Genomic DNA, 20080 nt, shown 5'->3' with positions numbered 1-20080 from the left:
AAGGTTGGGTTGTTGATCGTTCTGAAGGTTGATTTTGATCTTGTATTGCAAATTTTAGTATAAGCAAATTGAACATATAATACCCCACTTTTACAGGATATTTTCTATCTTGCTATGATAACATCGAGGTTGAGTGGTAGTGGTAGAGATTACTTTAAAGTCCTAACTCCGCCTAATAAAGAATTATTTCATTCCTAACATAAGAAAGGATATCCTGTTTGGTTGGATATGGAATTTGAGAATTTCCTGAATTTGGGGTGCAGTAAGAAATGAACACGTTACAGCTGAAAGAAGGGATTAGTTTTTAATTTTATAAGTTACAAATAAAATCCAATATCAAGTCAACTGTAGAATAGGATATGGGAAAAATATTTCTTTCACAAAACTATCTAGCGATGTGTGCTCTTTGCTATTTGCTCTTTGAGCACCAATATACTTTGACGTTGCTCTGGCGGAAGCATGGCTATCTGCTCTTCTGATAGTTGCAATACCTGCATTATCAAAGCAGCCTGAAACAAACAAAATGTTACTTATTTTTTTGAAACAAACATAGAAAAAAAGCACACAGAAAAATTCCAGAATGAGACATATCTGATATAATAATAGTTACTCCAGGCAATGAATGTTCAAAAGAAGAGGGTATTAAATGTTTAGAAGACAATTTTAGTCACTGCAGCTCTGTTTCGGGTAGTCGGGAGGTAAACATATCAAAAGTCCCCACTCCTCCCCCTGCTGGGGGTGTTTCAATGGAATCATTTTTTGGCTTTTCGCATATATCTCGGCAACTATGCGTCTTACGGATAAGTGTCAACTTAGTACAGCTAATCCACAATTTTAGCAGAAGAGCTGGATAGGCACTTATGATATGTTTACCTTCTTAATACGATAAACAGAGCTGCACAAAAATTATGCTCCAGACATTTCCTTCAAATTTCTTTGTCGAATGATCTATTGTTGCTAAATTGAATATTTCACCCCCTACACTAACAATTGAAGGAAAGCATAAAATAGTGAAATGATTCATCAAATTAAAGAGAATTTAATGCTCTTCAACCCTACTCTTAGTATACATTTGGTTTAAGCATTGTTGGATAGTTATAAGCATTGAAAGTACAAAAGGTGGATCAAAAACCTTTGTTTTAAAATATCTCAGTTTCAAGAGCAGTTATCGCGGAAACTATTGAAGATATCACAAAACTCTGGAAATTTATCAAGCTTCATCTTTGCATGGTTTATCATATAGATAGAACGCACTGTTCCCTTGATATGAGCGTGCAAAAACTATAAAAATGAAACTTTTAAATCAGCCTCATCGGTTCAAAACATTACCTCCAAATTCCTTGTCAATAATTGATCTATTGTTGTAAAAGTGGAGATTTCACATTCAACGATAGAACTGTTGCAACGGTTTTAAGAAATTGCGTAAAATATTGTAATAATACATAAAATTAAAGGGAATTTAATGCACTATAAGCTCATTATCAGCATTACATTTTTTAAATCAATAGTTCAAAAGGCATAAGGTCAAAAAGAGCAAACAATTAGATGCAAACGTGTTTTTTTCAAAAATTTGACATCTCAAAAACTATAAAAGATAATATATGGTGAAAGTGGTCAAATGCATGTTGTAGGATATTTTATAAGTTTCAAATTGTACTGACAATATGTTCAGAGCACGTGTTCGCCATTTGTGGCTCACCCTGAATACATTATTATCGTCATTGTATGATATTGTGATTGTATGTATGGCATTGTCTTAGTTATAATGACATTTTTTTCAATTACTTGATTATTATTTTCCAAATATTACTCAAAACTTGAAAATAAACAAGATTTTTTATTTTAAGAAGAAACTGGTTTAAGAGTGTGGGACATCTACCGCCATATTGGATTGAATGTCCCATTAGATCAATGTTATCTTTTGGAACGTTTAGCGTCGTTATTTATGGACGGAAATTTACGTATTATACATCATTGGAAACAGAATAAAATTCTTCAAAGCATGTATTTGTTAATTTTTTTATTTTAAAACTACTTCCTATAATTGAATCAAAAATAAACTTTTCAGAGTTTAAAATTTTTTTCTAGGGTTTTGGAAGGAATATTTGAAATTTGAAAACACACATGCCTTGCTCAATTAAATTCTTTATCCAATGCAATTCTTTTCAACAAGATCCGATGTAAACTGTAGACGTGAGAGATTCCAAAAGTAATGCATGACTTGACTGAAAGGACCACTGAGTGTGACGGTTGGTTTGTCGTAGTAGTTCAGCAGACTGCCGTAAGATAGTAGCACGCTCGGTCGCTTGCTCACTCCCATTTTGGAGGGAACTCAAATTTCACATAATGTCAAATCTGAATATTTCTTGTGGATTATGTTTGGTTGTTCACTCTAGTCTTCTGCTGCGTCCACGAGTGAGGTGATTTACAGTTCCTTACAATAATAGTTGTTTAATTGGAAGAAAATTATAGGAAGTTGAAGCTGTTTTGTTTATCTATTTGTTGAATTACCCATAGTTTGTCTTTGTTGAATCTTTAGTGTTTAAACTTTGTTTAGTTTTATTGTTCAACAGTGTGTTCTTATTTTTTGAATTTAAGTGCAGTTTGTAATAATGGGGAACAAAAAACGCATGTTACGTAAAAAGCCTAAAAGCCTGAAAATAAGGGTGGTGAAAGGTTGCATGAGTGGCGAAAGCAGAAAGAGGTAGGCGTTACGGAAGATGCAAGCAAAAAAAGAAAAATTGATGATGTTGAGGTAAATGAGCTGTGGGGAAGAAGATGATATTATGTTCCAAAATGTACCAAATCTGAGGTTCAAATCTTGATTCTGAGGTCTTCAATTAGCTTATTTCATTTACAGCGTTATAATTTTTATTCCAATTCTTAGATACAGCACATTCTTTAAATAAAATTAGTATTCTTTGTAAATTATTATTTTTTACTCACTTTTCACAATAGGCAGGGGGCTTTGCCGTGTAGATAATAAGCAAAGTCAGTAGACAGTAGACCAACTGTCTTCCTACTTTGGGTAATAAGTATTGCAATTAATAATCCAGCTGTCAGTTTAAATGTTTTTAATAATGATAAATCATCACAATTATTGTTTTTCCTATCCACTTACAATTTTATCCTGTTATATGCTCAAAAATGATGAAAATGGGTGAGTCAATAACGATCCTTATTCTGCTAGACCTAACGAAGAAATTGAGACATCTTCCACGGCTGTTACCCAAAAATGACCACAGAATGACATTTGCGCCCGGACTATTTCCAAAACGGGGCGTAGTGGCAGCTTTTATAACAGTAGTCGTAGTTTTTATTTTCTCATTTCTATAATTGGAAACGTTTTTTCTTGACGAAATTAGACATTGCTAAATAATTCAAAATAGCTGTAGCTGAAACTTTACACTATTTTCTCTTTATTTTATTTTGTGTTCAATTTTCTAGTTTTTTCGAAATTTAATTCAAACATGACTATGACAATGACTGCGACTACGCCTCATTTTGGAAAGCCAATTTTCTGACTCCAGCTGTTTAAAGTCTAGGACTTAGCTAAATCCCGAGTTCGGAAACCGTCCCCTAGTGTTATAACTGGCCAGGAAAAAGACTATTCGAGCTACAGTATCCTTGCAAGTAGCAAGCAGTCTCCTCACCTTCCAGCACCGGGTCCAAGAGGGATTCTAACCAGAAGCCAGCTACAGTGAGAATAACAGTAAACAGTTGGGAAAATAAGGTATCAGTAAACCGGGCTGACTTTGTCCCAATTTTGGGGACAAAATTTTAAAATTTTAAACAGCTTGCAATCAATACTTAAGTTGCAACAAATCTCTTGAAATATTTTTTATTGCACTCTGCAATGTTTGAAGAGTATTTTACATTATAAAAAGTTAGTATTTTTCTTAACTTTAACAACGATATATTTTTTTGAAAATAAGAGACAATGTCAACCAGGGGATGGGGTGACTTTTTCTCACTTTAAAAAATATATGGAAAAAGTTAATTTTCATGAGTTAGACAAAGTGAAACTGTTAACCTTTGAAATGAACAATGACATTAAAAACAAATGAAATCCACTTCAAAAAATCACAAATTATTTATTGAAAAATATTTCAGTTTCTGCTGCCTAAAAATCTTATGGCAAGATGGCTCCAACTGCAGAATCAGTAGAAAATGAATATTGTGAACGTATTAATTTTAAGCAAGGTGAATATTTTGTTTTATTAGGTAGAATACATTATATTTATCATATTTTGAATTGTATTTGCATCATATCCTGCATATTACAATTTTTATACTGGGACAAAGTCACCCCAAGTTAAACTAAAAATGACCTCGTTGTTTTCAACTAGAACAGAATCCTAACCATTTGAACTATGGATATACCAATTGAAATACAATAAAAAGGCCAATATAATATGTACTTGCCGATATCATAAGTCTTTTAGAAATAAGTTTTCTAACACGAAGTTTTCTGACAACAAAATCACAAGATGAAGAAGTTAGTTTCTATGTCAATAATCCAACTAATACAGTGTGATTCTTAATTATGGTAAAATAATTTGATACATGATAGTAGAGGTAAAAATAAGAAAAAAAGTTCTTATAAACATATCCCCCGGAACTTGATTCCGGGCGAAATCTTTCACCCTGTGAGCTATACAGCTAATGAAGCGTTTATGTTTATAAGAACTTTTTTTCTTATTTTTACCTCTACTATCACGTATTAAATTATTTTACCATAATTAAGAATCACCCTGTATATCGAGATTCGACAAGATATCAATTGTAGATCCTCGATAATGATTAGGGCTACGGGTATCAATGTTGAACATCAATTTCGAATAACAGAGATCGGAGATAAACTAATCTGAATATTTTTCTTCGAGGTGGGACAAAGTCACCCCAAGTCGACGGTATGTACTTGAAGCTACAATATTTCGTTTTTAGGACTCCTAAAGTTGTAGTTTGTGAGGCGTAGGCCTACAGCCCCAACATTCAGCTTACTTGTTATTCAATAGTCCCACATCCCACTCTCATTTGTTCAACAGGAAGACCCAAAAATAAGGGGGGGATCTTTAGTTCATTCGGGTGGGGGGGTTGGCGTCATCGACGTTGGGGGGGATAGGCACCCCTGGAGATATTTGACTGAATTATTTCAAACATAAGCAGCTGATTGCCTCTAGAAAGGCTGTAATGAAACACTGCTTGGATTATTCGAGGCGAGGTTGTCATTTTCACTATTTTATAATCATGTGGCTTGCAGTTGCTGAATTTTTCAATTGTTCTGTATTTTGTTTTTGTTGATCCCAGCTATTGATGGGATGATTGATGATCCCAGCCTATGGTGGCATACCATTCAGCTGCTATCCTTGACTTTGAAACTCCTGAGAGGCCAAAATACGTTGTTCCGAGTACGTTTGACAATTGAAGAGATAATTTAAATTATTTGTGAGAAACTTTCTCGCTTTCACCACCCATTTATCTTTTGAAACAAAAAAGTTTCCCAGCATGTCGAAAATTTCATGTTTTCTGCTCGAAATGTCTCGACATTGACGAACATAAACTTTAATTAAAAAATCTGGTGTGGTACACTCACAACTTTCCTTGCTCATTGAACTGTAAGCCTCATTCGTAAATGAGAATAATTTAGGGGAATAACATAATGACGATTGGCGGCAACATATTTGAAACTACGATCAGACTACTATATAATTATTGTTTTCAGAGTACTTTTTCCTTTGTGTAAATTGCGAAATTCGATTATTTTAAAATTCGTCAAAACAGCTGTTCTACAGATGAAATATATCTCGACTGTGTTCTTTTTACCCTATTACCATAGGTAAGGAAAGTATTGCTTTCCGAAAAAAATTAAGGTACCCCAATTTCTAAATTTCTATACGTTTCAAGGTCCCCTGAGTCCAAAAAAGTGGTTTTTGGGTATTGGTCTGTTTTTGGTAATTGTATATTATCTTCTATGCTTCATCATCTTGTTATGCTTAAAAAGTTCAAGCTCACCAAAAATTTCCAAGTTCAACTTATAAAATAGAAAATGATTTTAAAAAAAACACTCCATTTTAGGGGTTGTTTTTTAATGTTAATAAAGTTCCCAATAACTCAGTAGGGGATGATTTTAGAACAAAACATTAAATACGTTTCTTCATCTCTTTGAACACTTGATGGAAAAAAGAATTTTTCGAAATTCCAATATTTAAAGTTTTAAAAATGGTTAACCCCTAACGATTTCAACCCTCAGCAACCATTGAAAAAATTATAAATTTTTATTTATTAAGCACTATCTACCATTTCCAAAAAAAAATTGCCTCAAACAGAGAATTCTAAAAAAACTACACTTATTTCGTTAACCACCCCCTAATCATTAATAATAAAATTATAAAAAAACGAAAAAATCCTCTCAAAGAGTAGAATTGAATGACAAACAGAATTTTTCTGATATCTCAACAACAAAGGATTTCATTTTTCTCATCCCTAAATTTCAACCCCAAAAATGAGAAAAATCATGAATAGTCCATTCCACTGTTTCCAGCATCCTGTCTACTACAAAAAACAATAATAAAAAAAAAATCCAAAAAACTACCCCAAGATTTTGCGGTATACATAAAATAGGGGATGATTTTCGTTTTTTGATAATTTCAGATGGTTTGAGGTATGATAAAATGTAACTCAAACCCTCACTAACCTTCCCCAGTCCCTTCATCATAATCTCTACTATGGAGCTGGGTATGCTTGGAGTTGTGAATACTGGCCAGCCTGCAAGAAATGTAGAAACTCTGTTTAGGAGACAGAGGCTGAAATCTGGCAACACCGCGACAGCTGCTTCAATGTGGCAACATAGGATCTATTTCTAGATACGGCGCTGGCCGAATGACCTCGAGTTGACGCTACTGTAGCGCCAGTTAGCGCGTGGCGGAAGGTTGGTGAACTCGGAGTTGCCATCTAGCGCTAGCGCTAGAGCGGCGGTTGTTTAGTGAACTACCCCAGGCTGGTTTCAGATTGAATGACGTCATTTGATGGGCGGCGCACTTAATAAGAGTAAGCTCAAGTGTCCCAAAAGTAAAGTGCCAAACTTCGGGAATAGGTTCTATGGGTCAAAACAAAGAGAAAATGTGGAATATTTTTTTTCCTAAAACGCTTCATTTACGAGATATTCGCCATTTTGTATTTTTTAAAAAATAATTTTTATCTTTAAAGTTATCCAACCGATCGCTATAAAAATAGATAGGTAGGTATGTTCAAATAAGAGAGATGAACTGTAGAAAAAATATTCAACTTTGTCCAATTCGAAAATTCAAAATGGCGGGCATTTTAAACTTTCAATCCAAAATTGCGGGAAAACTTTGATAGAGAAATTATCAAGAACAATTTTTTTAGGAAATTTTATTTATAATCAGTCAACACCAAAAAAATTAGAATTGGACAAAGCATAACAGAGATACAATGAAATGTGTGTTACGAGGCAGCAAAACATCAATTTGTTGTAAATAGCAAGGAAGCCTATCAATCTGTATTAACATCAAATTATGATTTTCTTGTGCTTGAATAAGAAAATTCATAATGAATTCAAATTATTTTTGGTGTTGACTGATTGTAAATATAATTTCCTAAAAAAATTGTTCTTGGTAAATTTCTCTATCACCGTTTCCCGCAATTTTGGATTGAAAGTTTAGAATGGCCATCCATCATTTTGAATTTTCGAATTGGACAAAGTTGAATATTTTTTCTACAAATCATCTCTCTTATTTAAACATACCTACCGATTTTTATAGCGATCGGTTGGATAACTTGGAAGAAAAATAATATTTTGTAAAAAATACAAAATGGCGAATATCTCATAAACGAAAAAAATTATTCCACATTTTCTCTTTGTTTTGACCCATAGAACCTATTCCCGAAGTTTGGCACTTTAGTTTTGGGACACCCTGTATAAAAGGTATTTAATAAAAAATAAGGATTTTATTTTGTATTGGCTTATCAAAAAACATGAAATAGATGAAATGAACAATATGATGAAGTAAAATTAGCTTTGTAGAATAAAAAAAATAACATTCTAATATTTGGATACTAAATACTCCAGTTTGATAGATTTTGAGAGTTACTACTGTGCAAATGCCAAAGCTGTACGGTCAACTATGGAAATTATGAAGAGAGCTGTAGCAGGAAAAGGGGGTAGCCAGCGATGCTGGATATGAGAGCTAACGCGCAGACACCCGTCTTTTATGTTCAGAGCTGTAGTGAGAAATGTGGTATCCAGCTAGACTGGATAAAAGAGCTCAAAGGGTTAATAGGAACGTGTTCTCAAAAAATATTAATTTTCTAACTCGCAACTCATGGAGTCCCTACTGCCGATCCTTACCCGGTAAGCAACGTTACCATTTTCCTACTAGAGATGATCGTGACAGAAACGTAAACAGGATTAGTGCATTAGTAGAAAACGTCGATCAAATTATTTTGAACATCATTCTTCTAGATGCAAAAAAAATATCAATTTTCTTCTAAGTAAGTGAAATACGGTAATAGATAAACGATGAAGTGCTAGAAAGAGACTGACCTTCTCCTGGTCAGTAGCACCGGACGGAATTCCGGCAGTGAGTCGTGCTCCGGCACTGATGGCGGATGACAGTTGAGGAGGTTGGGGTCCGGGGGGCGGCGGAGGTGGCAACACAGGGCCGGGGGCGGCGACTGGGCGCGGCGGCATTGCAACCGGAGGCGGAGGAGGAGGCACCATTCCTTCCACAAAACATCAACCAATCAGTCAAAAACTCACAAAATGTTGGCAAAACAACTATACTAGTAGCTATAACTATATACAGCTACAGTATTAACATCTAGTGGAAAAAGTAGAGAATCAAAAATAATTTATAATACTCCGATCAATTAAAATACATTAACATTTTTTCATTTAAAAAACCAATAAATAGTTTTGATTGACTGAGTACTATTTTGTTTCAAATTCTATCTAATCTAAGGAATTATTTAAATATATTCATTTTGTGTAGCCAGAGTAGGAACGGAACTCTTTGTTTTCTAATAAAATGTATACTCATTATAAATAAACAACTTGGTAATTAACTTGACTTAGTTTCTTTTATTTCATAAAAGATTTTCCAATGTTATGTTCTAATATAATGAATATTGTATGCTGAATTTACGTCCATTTCAAATCAAAATCAAATCAAATTTATTGCCTCACAAAAAATGTTCACAAACACACATTACAATAACATATTACACATTATATAATTGAATACAAACTGAATAACACTTCACTTGAATGGGCTACTTTTTCACAAATTAATAATAACAATATGAAAATGTGTAGTACCCTTTATTATTTAAAATTTTAGAACGACTAGTTTCGACCATAACAACATTTCGATGATTGAGGAAAATGAGCCAAGTTATGGTCGAAACTAGTCGTTGTAATATTCTAATAAAGAGTACTGCAAGTGTTCATATTGTTATTATCAAACTGAATAACTTATGAACAAAGTATTCATTAAGTTGGTTGTCCATAGCAACCATAAAGTGTAACCATGTGACATTTCTCCCCACTCAAACTGCACACTTGAGAAGTTGGTCAATATGTCTTCTCCATATTGAACCATCCTCCATTTTCACTTCATATATGAGCTCACTTTCTCTTGCAATTATTTCTCCAAAGCCCCACTTCAGTCGAGGATTCGAATAATTTCGTGCTTGTACTTTGTCTCCCACCCTAAACTCTCTCTTGGCTCTTAAAGTTCCTTCGTGTGCTCCTGCTCCTATATTAGACCGTGGCCGCAGCAGCAGTTTACAAGTCCTTACCATATTTTCAATGTTCTTACATGTACAATAACTTCTAGCCAAAGATTTCATCTTATCCATACCAAAGTGTCCAACATGCAGTTCTTTGAGTAGAACGCGTTGAAGCGTTGATGGTATTAGTACCCTACAACCTTTGAATATACATCCATCCTGAAGTGATAGTTCATTGTCATGGAAACTCAATTTCTCAACAGATTCATTCTCCTGTCTGCAGTGCATGTAGTACTGGTTGTAAGAACTTGTCTTCTTTAGTGTTTTTAGCTATTATCTGACTGTCGACCAGTAATGATTTGAAAACGACTTGATAGGTCCACCAACTTTATTTGTGCTTGTCCAGTTGGGAAACGTGATAAAAAATTACTACAAGGTTTTTATTAATTTGTTCTTATATATTCATTTCTTTCTTGCTTTATTCATATATTACCCTTTACTTACAATAGTTTTGACTACTAACGACCTTCCATACGGAAAGCCATAGTTGGCAAGATATTATTTCCCGTTTCTTCTTTCCAACATAGTGTTGTTTGATTTTTTTGTTCAATACACGAAACATTTTCTTATACCAAGTGTGTTTTTAAAAGGATGCATATCAAGTGGGTTTGGATACATGAAATTGAATGAATAATAAATTGAATATTAAGATAATTTCGAGTGCAACTTGAAGGCATACCTGCTCTGGGGTCTCTTTGGTATGCTCGAGGGTCCCGGGGAAAGCTGAAAAATAAAATATTTTCGGAAATTAACAACAGAATGAATAATAAATGAGATCTTATCAAACTAGTTCTGAATTACAGATTTTTACTTAAACACATTGTGATATTGGATTTCAATCCTGACAGGAATACTATACAGGCTCCATCACAACAATGTATTTCTTCGAATATCTGAATTCGAATTCATTTCATCGTACTTGAAATATTGAAAATCAATTTTTTAGTGGAAACCCCGTGTTTTCGGTTGCAAACACAGCAAACAGTACTTTTCACTCTTTTTCCTATGACGCTATAGCTGTAAAATATGGACTTACAGCCTTCAATCAGACGTTATTTTGGAGCTTTGGGAATATTCTACAACACTGTGCCAATAATAATAATACTGCGAATACTGCAAGTATGTCTACTGCGAATTCATATAAAGTGGAATAGTGGAAAGGAAAGTGGAATATTGTCCCCGAAAAATGTATGTTTCAAGTTTTTGAAGTTAGATTAATCACGAAAAAAGTAGCCCAAATGAGACTATTATAAGAATATAATAGATTAGTCGATTCTAAACTCTTTGGTGGTGAAATCAATCGTATATCTCTCACAATAACTGACTAGCATGAGATGTATAAATTTCTGTTAATAATGACCGCCATCTTGAATTTTTTAATGATGTCGATTATTTTCGTTGTTTCCATCATCAATATTCTTATTCGGCTTGTTGTAACGAAGAGATTGAGGCCATTTTCAAGTCTCTATCTTGAAGTAGTCAAGATGGAAACTAGCTTACCCGGCGAACTTCGTACCGCCAAAAGTCAATGTATCTCATGTCTCACTTGACTTTATTTGGTGAATCATGAAATTTATCTGACAATCAATATTTTCATTTACATCTCAATACGGACTTCCTATGTGCTTAGTCATGTAGCATATATTATTCCGACATTGCAACATATTCTCGATCAATTGGTAGTAATATCTATCAGTAAAGTGTTGAATTGAAAAAAATATATACCGGTAGGTTAAATCAGTGTTTCAAAGATGAATTCAATGTTTTCATAGTTATTGATTGTCAATAGATGGTCCAGGAAATATACGATGAATTACATAGAATTCCATATCCTTTCCATCTTCTATTTTAGAATGAATATAAGCTGAGCTAAATTTAAAAAAAAATCATTTTAGTCTGTCATTCTTCAGTAATTAATGATTGCAATATGAACAACTCTCTTTCATGATATGAATAATTATCTTTCCTACAGTTACCTTGAAAAGTGACCATTCCTGCATTGATTACAGAACGCAAAGAATCACTTTTCCGCTCTAGTGTGCAACGTATTACTTTGCGTATTATCTTGCAGCCATCTCAATCAACTGCTGACATTGTTGGCGTGTATTTTGTTGAACAAACAAATGCAAATTTGTTCCATCTATATTTTTTCTGATTTTCAAATAAATAAAAATGAGAACTCATCAAATTATACATTTTTAATATTATTAATTATTCATTATTTCAAATAATATTTTTTCATTCATAAATTGATTGGTTGAAAATTTTTCAAGAAATTAATATTTACTCAAAATTATTCGAATTCTCAAATTAATTGGATTAATTTAATTTTTAATTAGAATAAATTATCGATTATTAATTTTTAATTGGATTATCTAGTTCAAAATAAATTAAAGATGTTATTAATAACAAAATTATACAGACAAACATTTGATGCATTTCAGCCATCAGTTCACCCATAATCAACCACTTCTCATATTCAATGGCAACTGTAGGAAAAATTTAATGTGAAATACGTGCGCAAAGTTCCTCTGCTGCACTCAAGAAACCATTCCGCCCTTGCCTACGGCTCGTGCGTAAACGTTTCTTTCGGTGCAGCAAACTGCCACTTTGCGCACTAGTTGCACAAATAACTATTTCAGTTTCTCTATGATAGGGGAGTGATAATTATTTGTATAGGTCTTCTAAGGAACGATTATCTACAGCTGGTACCAATCAACTACGGTACACAAACTTCAACTCCAAACCACCGTTTTAATACCAGAACACAATTGATCACAGGATGACGTGTTTATTATACAGCTGGTAACTTTAGATGCTAAATTATAAGTAGCTACTCGGCCTAAAATTTCAAAAACATAGGTCTGTAAAATGGATTAATAATTAATTATTATTAGTCCCCCTATTAAAATTTCTGGCCAGAAACCATCCCCAATATTTACACAACATATTCCCAAAGTTTCATGCCGTTCTGTCAAGTAATTTTCGAGTCTATAGGGAACAAACAAACTAAAGCTGGGTTTACACAAAAGTTATTAACAAAATGTTAATAACTTAATCCTTATAGATTCTATTAGATTGAACATAACTTATCATACATATGATGAACATATGTGTTTGTCAAGTTCCGTTCAATCTAATAGAATCTATAAGGATTAAGTTGTTATTAACATTTTGTTAATAAATTTGGTGTAAACCCAGCTTAACAAACACACAAGTAGACATTCATTTTTATATATAGAAATAGAACAAAATTTGTAGAGAAAGATTTAAAAAATATTTTCGTTCAAAAAAAAAGTTGAATATCTTGAACGGTTATTGGAATACAAGCGATATAGCAAAACACTGAACATTTTGGCTGCCATCTTGTTTTTGAGGTGTTTGCCTGTGATTTCGACTTATCATCATCACGATCCTTATTATGCTGGTCCTAACGAAGAAATTGAGACTTCTTCCACAGCTGTTACTCAAAATTGATCACGGAATGACAATTGCGCCCGGACTATGAATCCAATTCACTGGTTACACAATTTTGTGAAAGTATAACCAAGCAATAATCCGTAAGTAGTCACAATGAAACTGACTTACCTCTCCATAAATTCCTGAGGAGGTATGGTGCTGAATAGAACAAACATGTTTCAAGTTATTCAAAGATTGTACGTGCATCACAAGAAAATCTCATACTTCATTATTCAATTCAATTCATGGAATGAATTTTCAAATCTCTGTACATTAGTTGATTTACAAAGTAACTAGTTGAAATGCAGCTCTAATTGAATATACCAATCTTCACTCAAATATATTCGAGGTATTCGGATTTGAATTATTTCGTTCATGATATTTATCAAGCTCAAGAAAATTAATTGAAAAATAAACAGTTTATCGGTGATCAGTAATCATACCAACTGACAATTTAGTAACAATAATCACATCAAAGTAAAAAATCACATAATAAATTAAATGTGAAATTCCTTAGCGACGACTCCACTATTCCAACCGAGCAGCTGCTATTAGTTGCTATAGATTCTAAATCGATGTATATACAGATTACATCCGCTAATACAATGCGGCTGTAGGCGCGAGGCTAGATTCATCACTAAGGAATTGCGCCTTTAAATAATATATCCCATGAAGTTTGAAAAATAGATCATTCAACATAGAAGTAAATGATGAAAGATGAATAGACAATGTGAATCCTATAACCTAGTTGAAGTAAAATAAGGTATGTATCACTTACGGAGTCTCAGGAAGTATTATTATTTGTATTTCTAGAAAAGGTAGTTTAATATAAAAATCGAACGAAGAGAAACCAACTGACATAAAAATAAGAAGCATTCAAGCATTCTGAATTAAAAATCAACATTGCAAAAAATTTCGCTAGCAAAAGATAGATAATTGGAATTTCCTGAACATGCAAGAACGTTGTGCAATATTTAGCAGATCAATGATATACAAAATTAGCAAGGGAAATGAAAATATAGATAAAGAGAGGTGTGAGGTCACTAATCATAAGACATTGATAATATTATAATAGATCTATTCAAGCACTGAGAACAAAGAAAAATTGCAAATAAAAATAATAAACCATATCAGATAATCAACACTTAGTTTCATGTCATGAATAAAATAAGTAAGCCTGATGATAATCACGTAAATCAATAATTGTGATGATTTGTGAGTGACACCTAATGTATGTGAAGGAACAAACCTTTCTTGTGTGTTTTTATCCAGAGGTAATCTGAAGAAGCATTAAATGAGGTGAATACTTCACAGTTGAATACAAAATGTACAATTCAGAAGATTAAATCAGCTTGAGTTAACATGTTTAGTAAATTTTATATCAAGTCAATGATGACAAAAGTCGGGAAAGTAATAAAATATGCGTATTTTTAAAACTTTCTCCAAATTACACAAGAAAATTATCTTTCAAGTATGAGTTTTTTGAATTATAAATTCGTCATATTATTAGTTTTTGGGATAAATTTAGTTTATGTCTATAGTTCTCTATGTTTCGTAAAAATTGTTTGAATTCGGTTGATAGGTTCAACTAAGTATAGGACCAGGGAACGCGTGTGCAGTTTTAAAAATGTTCCCGAGAAACACCCAAAATAGTTTTTTCCCCAGAGCTATTTTAGTAGTATCGACTTTTTTTAATAAAGACTTGGCTGAAAATGCAAACATTAATTCACAGTTCAGCTGAGAACTTGAGAAAGAAGGGTTACAGGGATTCAAACTTGTCTATCGCAAATTTGACCCAAAAATAAACAACGTTTCTTTTTTCCAGCTTTTACGTGAATGTCTTGACTTGAACTGTTTAAAATTGGAAGTATTAAGCTTATACAGTTTGCACATGCCCCAACACTGTCCGCAATTGATAATTGCGCACTATCCAACAATTTCTGAAAGCTATGAGAAACCGTGAAATGTTTAGCAATCTCAAGCAGAATTATATTACTGAAGAACTTAAAACTAAATACACAGCTGAACAGAGCAAACCAGTTGGTTTTTATATGTTACGAATGGCTAGAAGATTAAGGCATGCCAGTAAATTTATTAAATATTATCGGAAGAATTTGTAGGTGCTCATCTATGCATCTATTCGTACTTTTTAGAGATAAGTTCAAGTGTTAATCGAGTTGAAACACATGAAAATTTTTATTTTTCCTACGTACAGCCCCTAGGTACACAATCTAATGTGACACTTCGGTTTATTTTAACCAAAAAATATTGGTATAAACAAACAATAGGTTTGTTTATATCAATATTAAGCAATTTATACCAATAACACTCATAACACTAAGAAGTGCAGAATTACGTGTATATGACCAGTCTTTGTATTAAAACATGAAATGTTTAATTGAAAATCAGATTCAACATGCTCTCTAAATCTCTCATCAACTATAGTGACAAATATTTACCTAACTGATATTGTTGAATTTTGATAATTTATTTGAAATATAAATAGAATAATTAAGGGCAAGTTGTAGTGTTTTGAAACGATCCTCTTACACAGACGTATTCCATTGAGTGTTTAGAAATGAAGCAAGTGATTACTAACTGATCTTGAGGAGCAAAAGCGTCACGATGCGGTGGCATGACTGGCGCGGGGGGCATCGGGGGCACAGTGGGAGGGATGCGCATATCTTGGTCTCCAACACGCGGTCCCATGCGTGGATCTATCGACCTCATGTCCATGTCTTGATTCATTGCACCTGAAACATAATTATACAATAAGTATCTATAATACTACAGTAATTGCTTTGGTGTAGGCTGGCCACTAACGGTAGAACAGTCTTCTTGCATTGTTGTGTCATCACAGCTGTGATCACCGCGAAACGCTTCGAGCAAAATTGTTGTTATTTTACAACATAACCTAAAATGTAAAAACCGGGCGTCTGGCTGCACTGCCGATTGCGCTATCTATCGGCAAAAGTTGTAACAATTGTCAGCTGGCCTCAACTGGCCTCAGCTGGCCGGCCGACTCGAGTTAGCGCGTTTCAGATTTGAATCGCAAATGGAAAATATTTGTTGGCTGGTATTTTGAATAGAATAAGATATTTAAGAATATGTATTCATTTTTATCGCCTACTAATATTAAGTATTTAATATTTCATTTCATTTATTCATAGACAATAGAAACAATGCAGGTAAAAACAACAGGCCTTCGCCCAAAACTGCTTTAAAACTTAATTTGGAATACACGGTCTAGAGGTTATGTAAATAATAACTTAATTCACACACTATTTTGAGTCCAAAAAATGTATGTACTACAATAATTTTGGATTTATCAGATTAATTAATTTCAAAATACAAATCCAAACCAAAATAGCTCACTGCGTGCGACGGTTTGTACATTTTACTTGAGCATTCATAAACAAATCATAGATAATAGAATATTATTTTGTTGATAATAGGCTATCAGATATAACATTAGCATATTATGCTAAATATCATACTTATATTCCATGAGTTGATCAAATTTCTGGTTGAGGCATTGAATTCAGTTGGCTCAATGACAGACAATATTATTATGTTTCCTCATCTGAGCTTCTACCTTCCAAGCTATTTCCAATGTAAGTTTTCAAAATAGAGATGCTTTCCATGTTATTTAAATGGAGTTACTTACTCCCTAGGGAGTTTTTCTGTTTTTTAGTCCCGAGAGCGAAAAAGTAACACTTTAGTATTATGTTTCAGGGAGTAAAGTAAGTACTTTAGACAGTAGGAGGAGGAAAATATAGTTTGAATGATTGTCGGTGGTTGGTGGTTCAAATCATCACTATCACAAGCATTACCTGAGCACAAGCCTACAGGGAGATTCATCTTGTAAAGACAGAATCTAATTAACATTGGTTTGCTATCATTGCCTGTGATTAAATATCTCAATAAATTCTTATCCATTTGAAGCAACCATCTTTATTTACGTAGATAACAAACTAAACTCAGTAAACAACTTGTTATATTATCAAACATACAAACATCTTCCCCTTTTACTTTCTCAAACATTTTCTTTTTCAACCTTTTCTTTGATTTCATCTTCTTCTTAAAAACCTCTCATTTCTTCTTAATATTCTTCCACTATTGGACTTCACCACATAGGACCGTGGGGCATCAGCTTCATTAATAACTACTCCAGGCTCCTATAATTTTGTTCTCCAATCTTGGATATAAATGGGCTGATTTTCTTTGAAATAAGAAACATGTTTCCGTGACTGCTTATCGTATGTTTCCTTCTGTTGAAATTTATGGTTCTTCATTTGCACTGCTATTTCTTCCCGAGGAAGTTGATGAAGTTTCAAACTATCTTGAGGATAAGGGAACTTCTTTGTTCTTATCATTCGACCAAACATTAACTGAGCAGGAGAATAATTGAAACCCGCAACACAACTATTCCGATAGTTAAGCAAACTCAAGTTTAAATCGGTTTTGCTTTCAGCACACTTTCTTATCATAGTCTTTGCTATGTCCACCCCCTTTTCAGCTAAGCCGTTAGACTGAGAATAACGAGGACTTATTGTAATAATTTTAAAATCCCACTCCTTTGCTAACTGTATCATTTCTTGGGAGCCAAACGGATTATTATCAGCTATTATAATCTGCGGGAATTCCAAACCTGCCAAATAACTGGGATAAAATAGATTTAACAGCCGAACTTGTCTTACTGTTCATTTTTGTTATTTCAAGCCACCTTGAATAATAATCCACAACTATGAGATAAGCTATTCCTTTTACTTCAGCTATATCCACTCCAATTTTTAAAAATGTAAAATCGGGTATTTCATGAGAAAGCATTGGACTTCTTACATTTGACCTTCTATATTTTTGGCAAAGCGTGCAGGATTCAGCCAGATTTTTTATGTTTGCTCTTATTCCTGGCCAATAATAAAATTTTGAGGCAATGCTGTTCATTTTTGTTTCTCCTAAGTGCGTTTCATGGAGCCTATTCAAAATAAAATCTCTCAAATTCTTGGGTATAATAATTCTTGAATTATAATACAATAGACCCTTGCTAAGTTGTATTTCATTTCTTATTTTGAAAAAATGCCTTAGTTCTCCTCCATCAGCAATATTATTAAGCCAGCCATTTTCACAATAATCTATAACTTTCCGAAGAACATCATCATTCTGTGTTTCTGTTACAAATTCATTCAAGCGTTTCTCTGAAAATTCAACTTCGCCATTCTCAGTAACACAATGAACCATATCCATCCGCCATGCTCAAATCAACTTTTTCTTTAGTTCTTACACCGCACCTTGTCAAATAATCAGCAATATACATGTTTTTCCCAGGTAAGTACTGAAGGCTAAAGCGGTAAGGCATTAGTTTTAGTCTCAATCGACGAACTCTGTTATTCTGCATGTTGTTTAATGGTTTCTTCATTATTGAAACTAATGGCATATGATCAGTATATACCGGGTGATTACAAATGAAATAGACAACTTCAATAGCCTGTACAAAATTAAACTGGTGTATTTCAACATAGTAAGTGATATAGGTTTGTAGGGAATTTCTTAAAGTTTATGTTGGTAGAACTGTTGCTGGCTATTGTTGGCTGCTCCGTGTTACAACAGCCAGTTTAGTTTAGCAATATGGCCGCTACTCAAGTGGAGAAAGCTTATTGTGTTCTTGAATTAGCCAAAACAAACTCTGTTACTGTTGTGCAGCGTCATTTCAGAACAAAATACGGTAAACCACCACCAACAAGGCAATCAATTTATGACTGGTATGAACGTTTTGAAAGCAGTGGATGTGTGTGTAAGAAGAAGAGTACTGGAAGACCTTCTGTTACAGAAGAAAAAATTGATAGTGTTCGTGATGTTTTTGTACGAAGTCCAGGAAAATCGACTAGATCAGCGAGTTTAGAATTGCAAATTCCTCAACCTACTGTGTGGAAAATTCTGCGGAAACGTTTGAAAATGACACCTTATAAATTGCAGTTAGTACAAAGTTTAAATGACAATGATAAAGTTGTACGTAAAAATTTTTGTCAAGAGATGCAACATTGTCTTGAAAATGACGACACATTGTTTAATCGCCTAATTTTCAGTGATGAATGCACTTTTCACATTAGTGGAAAAGTTAACAGACATAATGTACGAGTATGGGGAACAGAAAACCCAAGAGAGACTGTACAGCATATACGCGATTCTCCTAAAGTGAACGTGTTTTTCGCTTTATCTTGTGAAAAGGTTTACGGGCCTTTCTTCTTCCAAGAACCATCAGTAACCGGAAGAATTTATCTGGACATGTTAACCGAATGGTTAATGCCTCAACTCCATGAAGATAGTTGTAACTTCATTTTTGTACAAGATGGAGCTCCGCCTCACTGGTACTCAGACGTCAGAGGGTATCTGGATGAACATCTTCCTAGACGATGGATCGGCCGTGCAAGTGAGGAAAACGTTGTGTTTCAGCCGTGGCCACCTCGTAGTCCGGACCTAACGCCCTGCGACTTTTTCTTGTGGGGCTATGTAAAAGACAGAGTTTTCGTACCACCGCTTCCTGTTGATATCGATGATCTTAAACAACGAATCACAAATGCTCTTGCTACAGTTAACCGTGAGATGCTTAGTCGTGTGTGGTCAGAATTTGACTACCGTGTTGATATCTGTCGTGTTGCAAATGGTGCACACATTGAACATCTGTAAATTTCCAATAAAAACTTCAAGAATTCTTCTATGTAATCATGTAAGTAATGATCTAAACTTTTAAATAATAAATTCTCTACAAGCTATTCAAACTGTCTATTTCATTTGTAATCACCCGGTA

At 33.7% G+C, this 20080-nt stretch overlaps 1 protein-coding gene across 3 annotated transcripts; it reads right to left on the bottom strand.

The window, feature by feature from the left end:
- Positions 1–281: 281 nt before the first annotated feature.
- Positions 282–16049, bottom strand: LOC120349508 (wiskott-Aldrich syndrome protein family member 2-like). 3 transcript variants are annotated; one of them, XM_039419862.1, is made up of 6 exons: positions 15872–16049; positions 14522–14551; positions 13402–13431; positions 10493–10536; positions 8567–8745; positions 282–509 (listed from the first exon to the last, which is right to left on the bottom strand). In XM_039419862.1, the coding sequence occupies exons 1-6, from the start codon at positions 16018–16020 to the stop codon at positions 390–392; spliced, it is 552 nt and encodes a 183-aa protein (XP_039275796.1). In that variant the 5' UTR covers positions 16021–16049; the 3' UTR covers positions 282–389. The 3 variants fall into 3 exon arrangements, with proteins under 3 accessions (XP_039275796.1, XP_039275797.1, XP_039275798.1); XM_039419863.1 differs by lacking the exon at positions 14522–14551; XM_039419864.1 differs by lacking the exons at positions 13402–13431; positions 14522–14551 and having other exon boundaries at positions 15872–16046.
- Positions 16050–20080: the final 4031 nt, after the last annotated feature.

This window comes from Nilaparvata lugens, chromosome 1 (genome assembly GCF_014356525.2).
Source record: "Nilaparvata lugens isolate BPH chromosome 1, ASM1435652v1, whole genome shotgun sequence".
Lineage (NCBI taxonomy): Eukaryota > Metazoa > Arthropoda > Insecta > Hemiptera > Delphacidae > Nilaparvata > Nilaparvata lugens.
The sequence above is the reverse complement of the archived record's forward strand: the minus strand, read 5'-3'. Positions and strand labels throughout refer to the sequence as shown.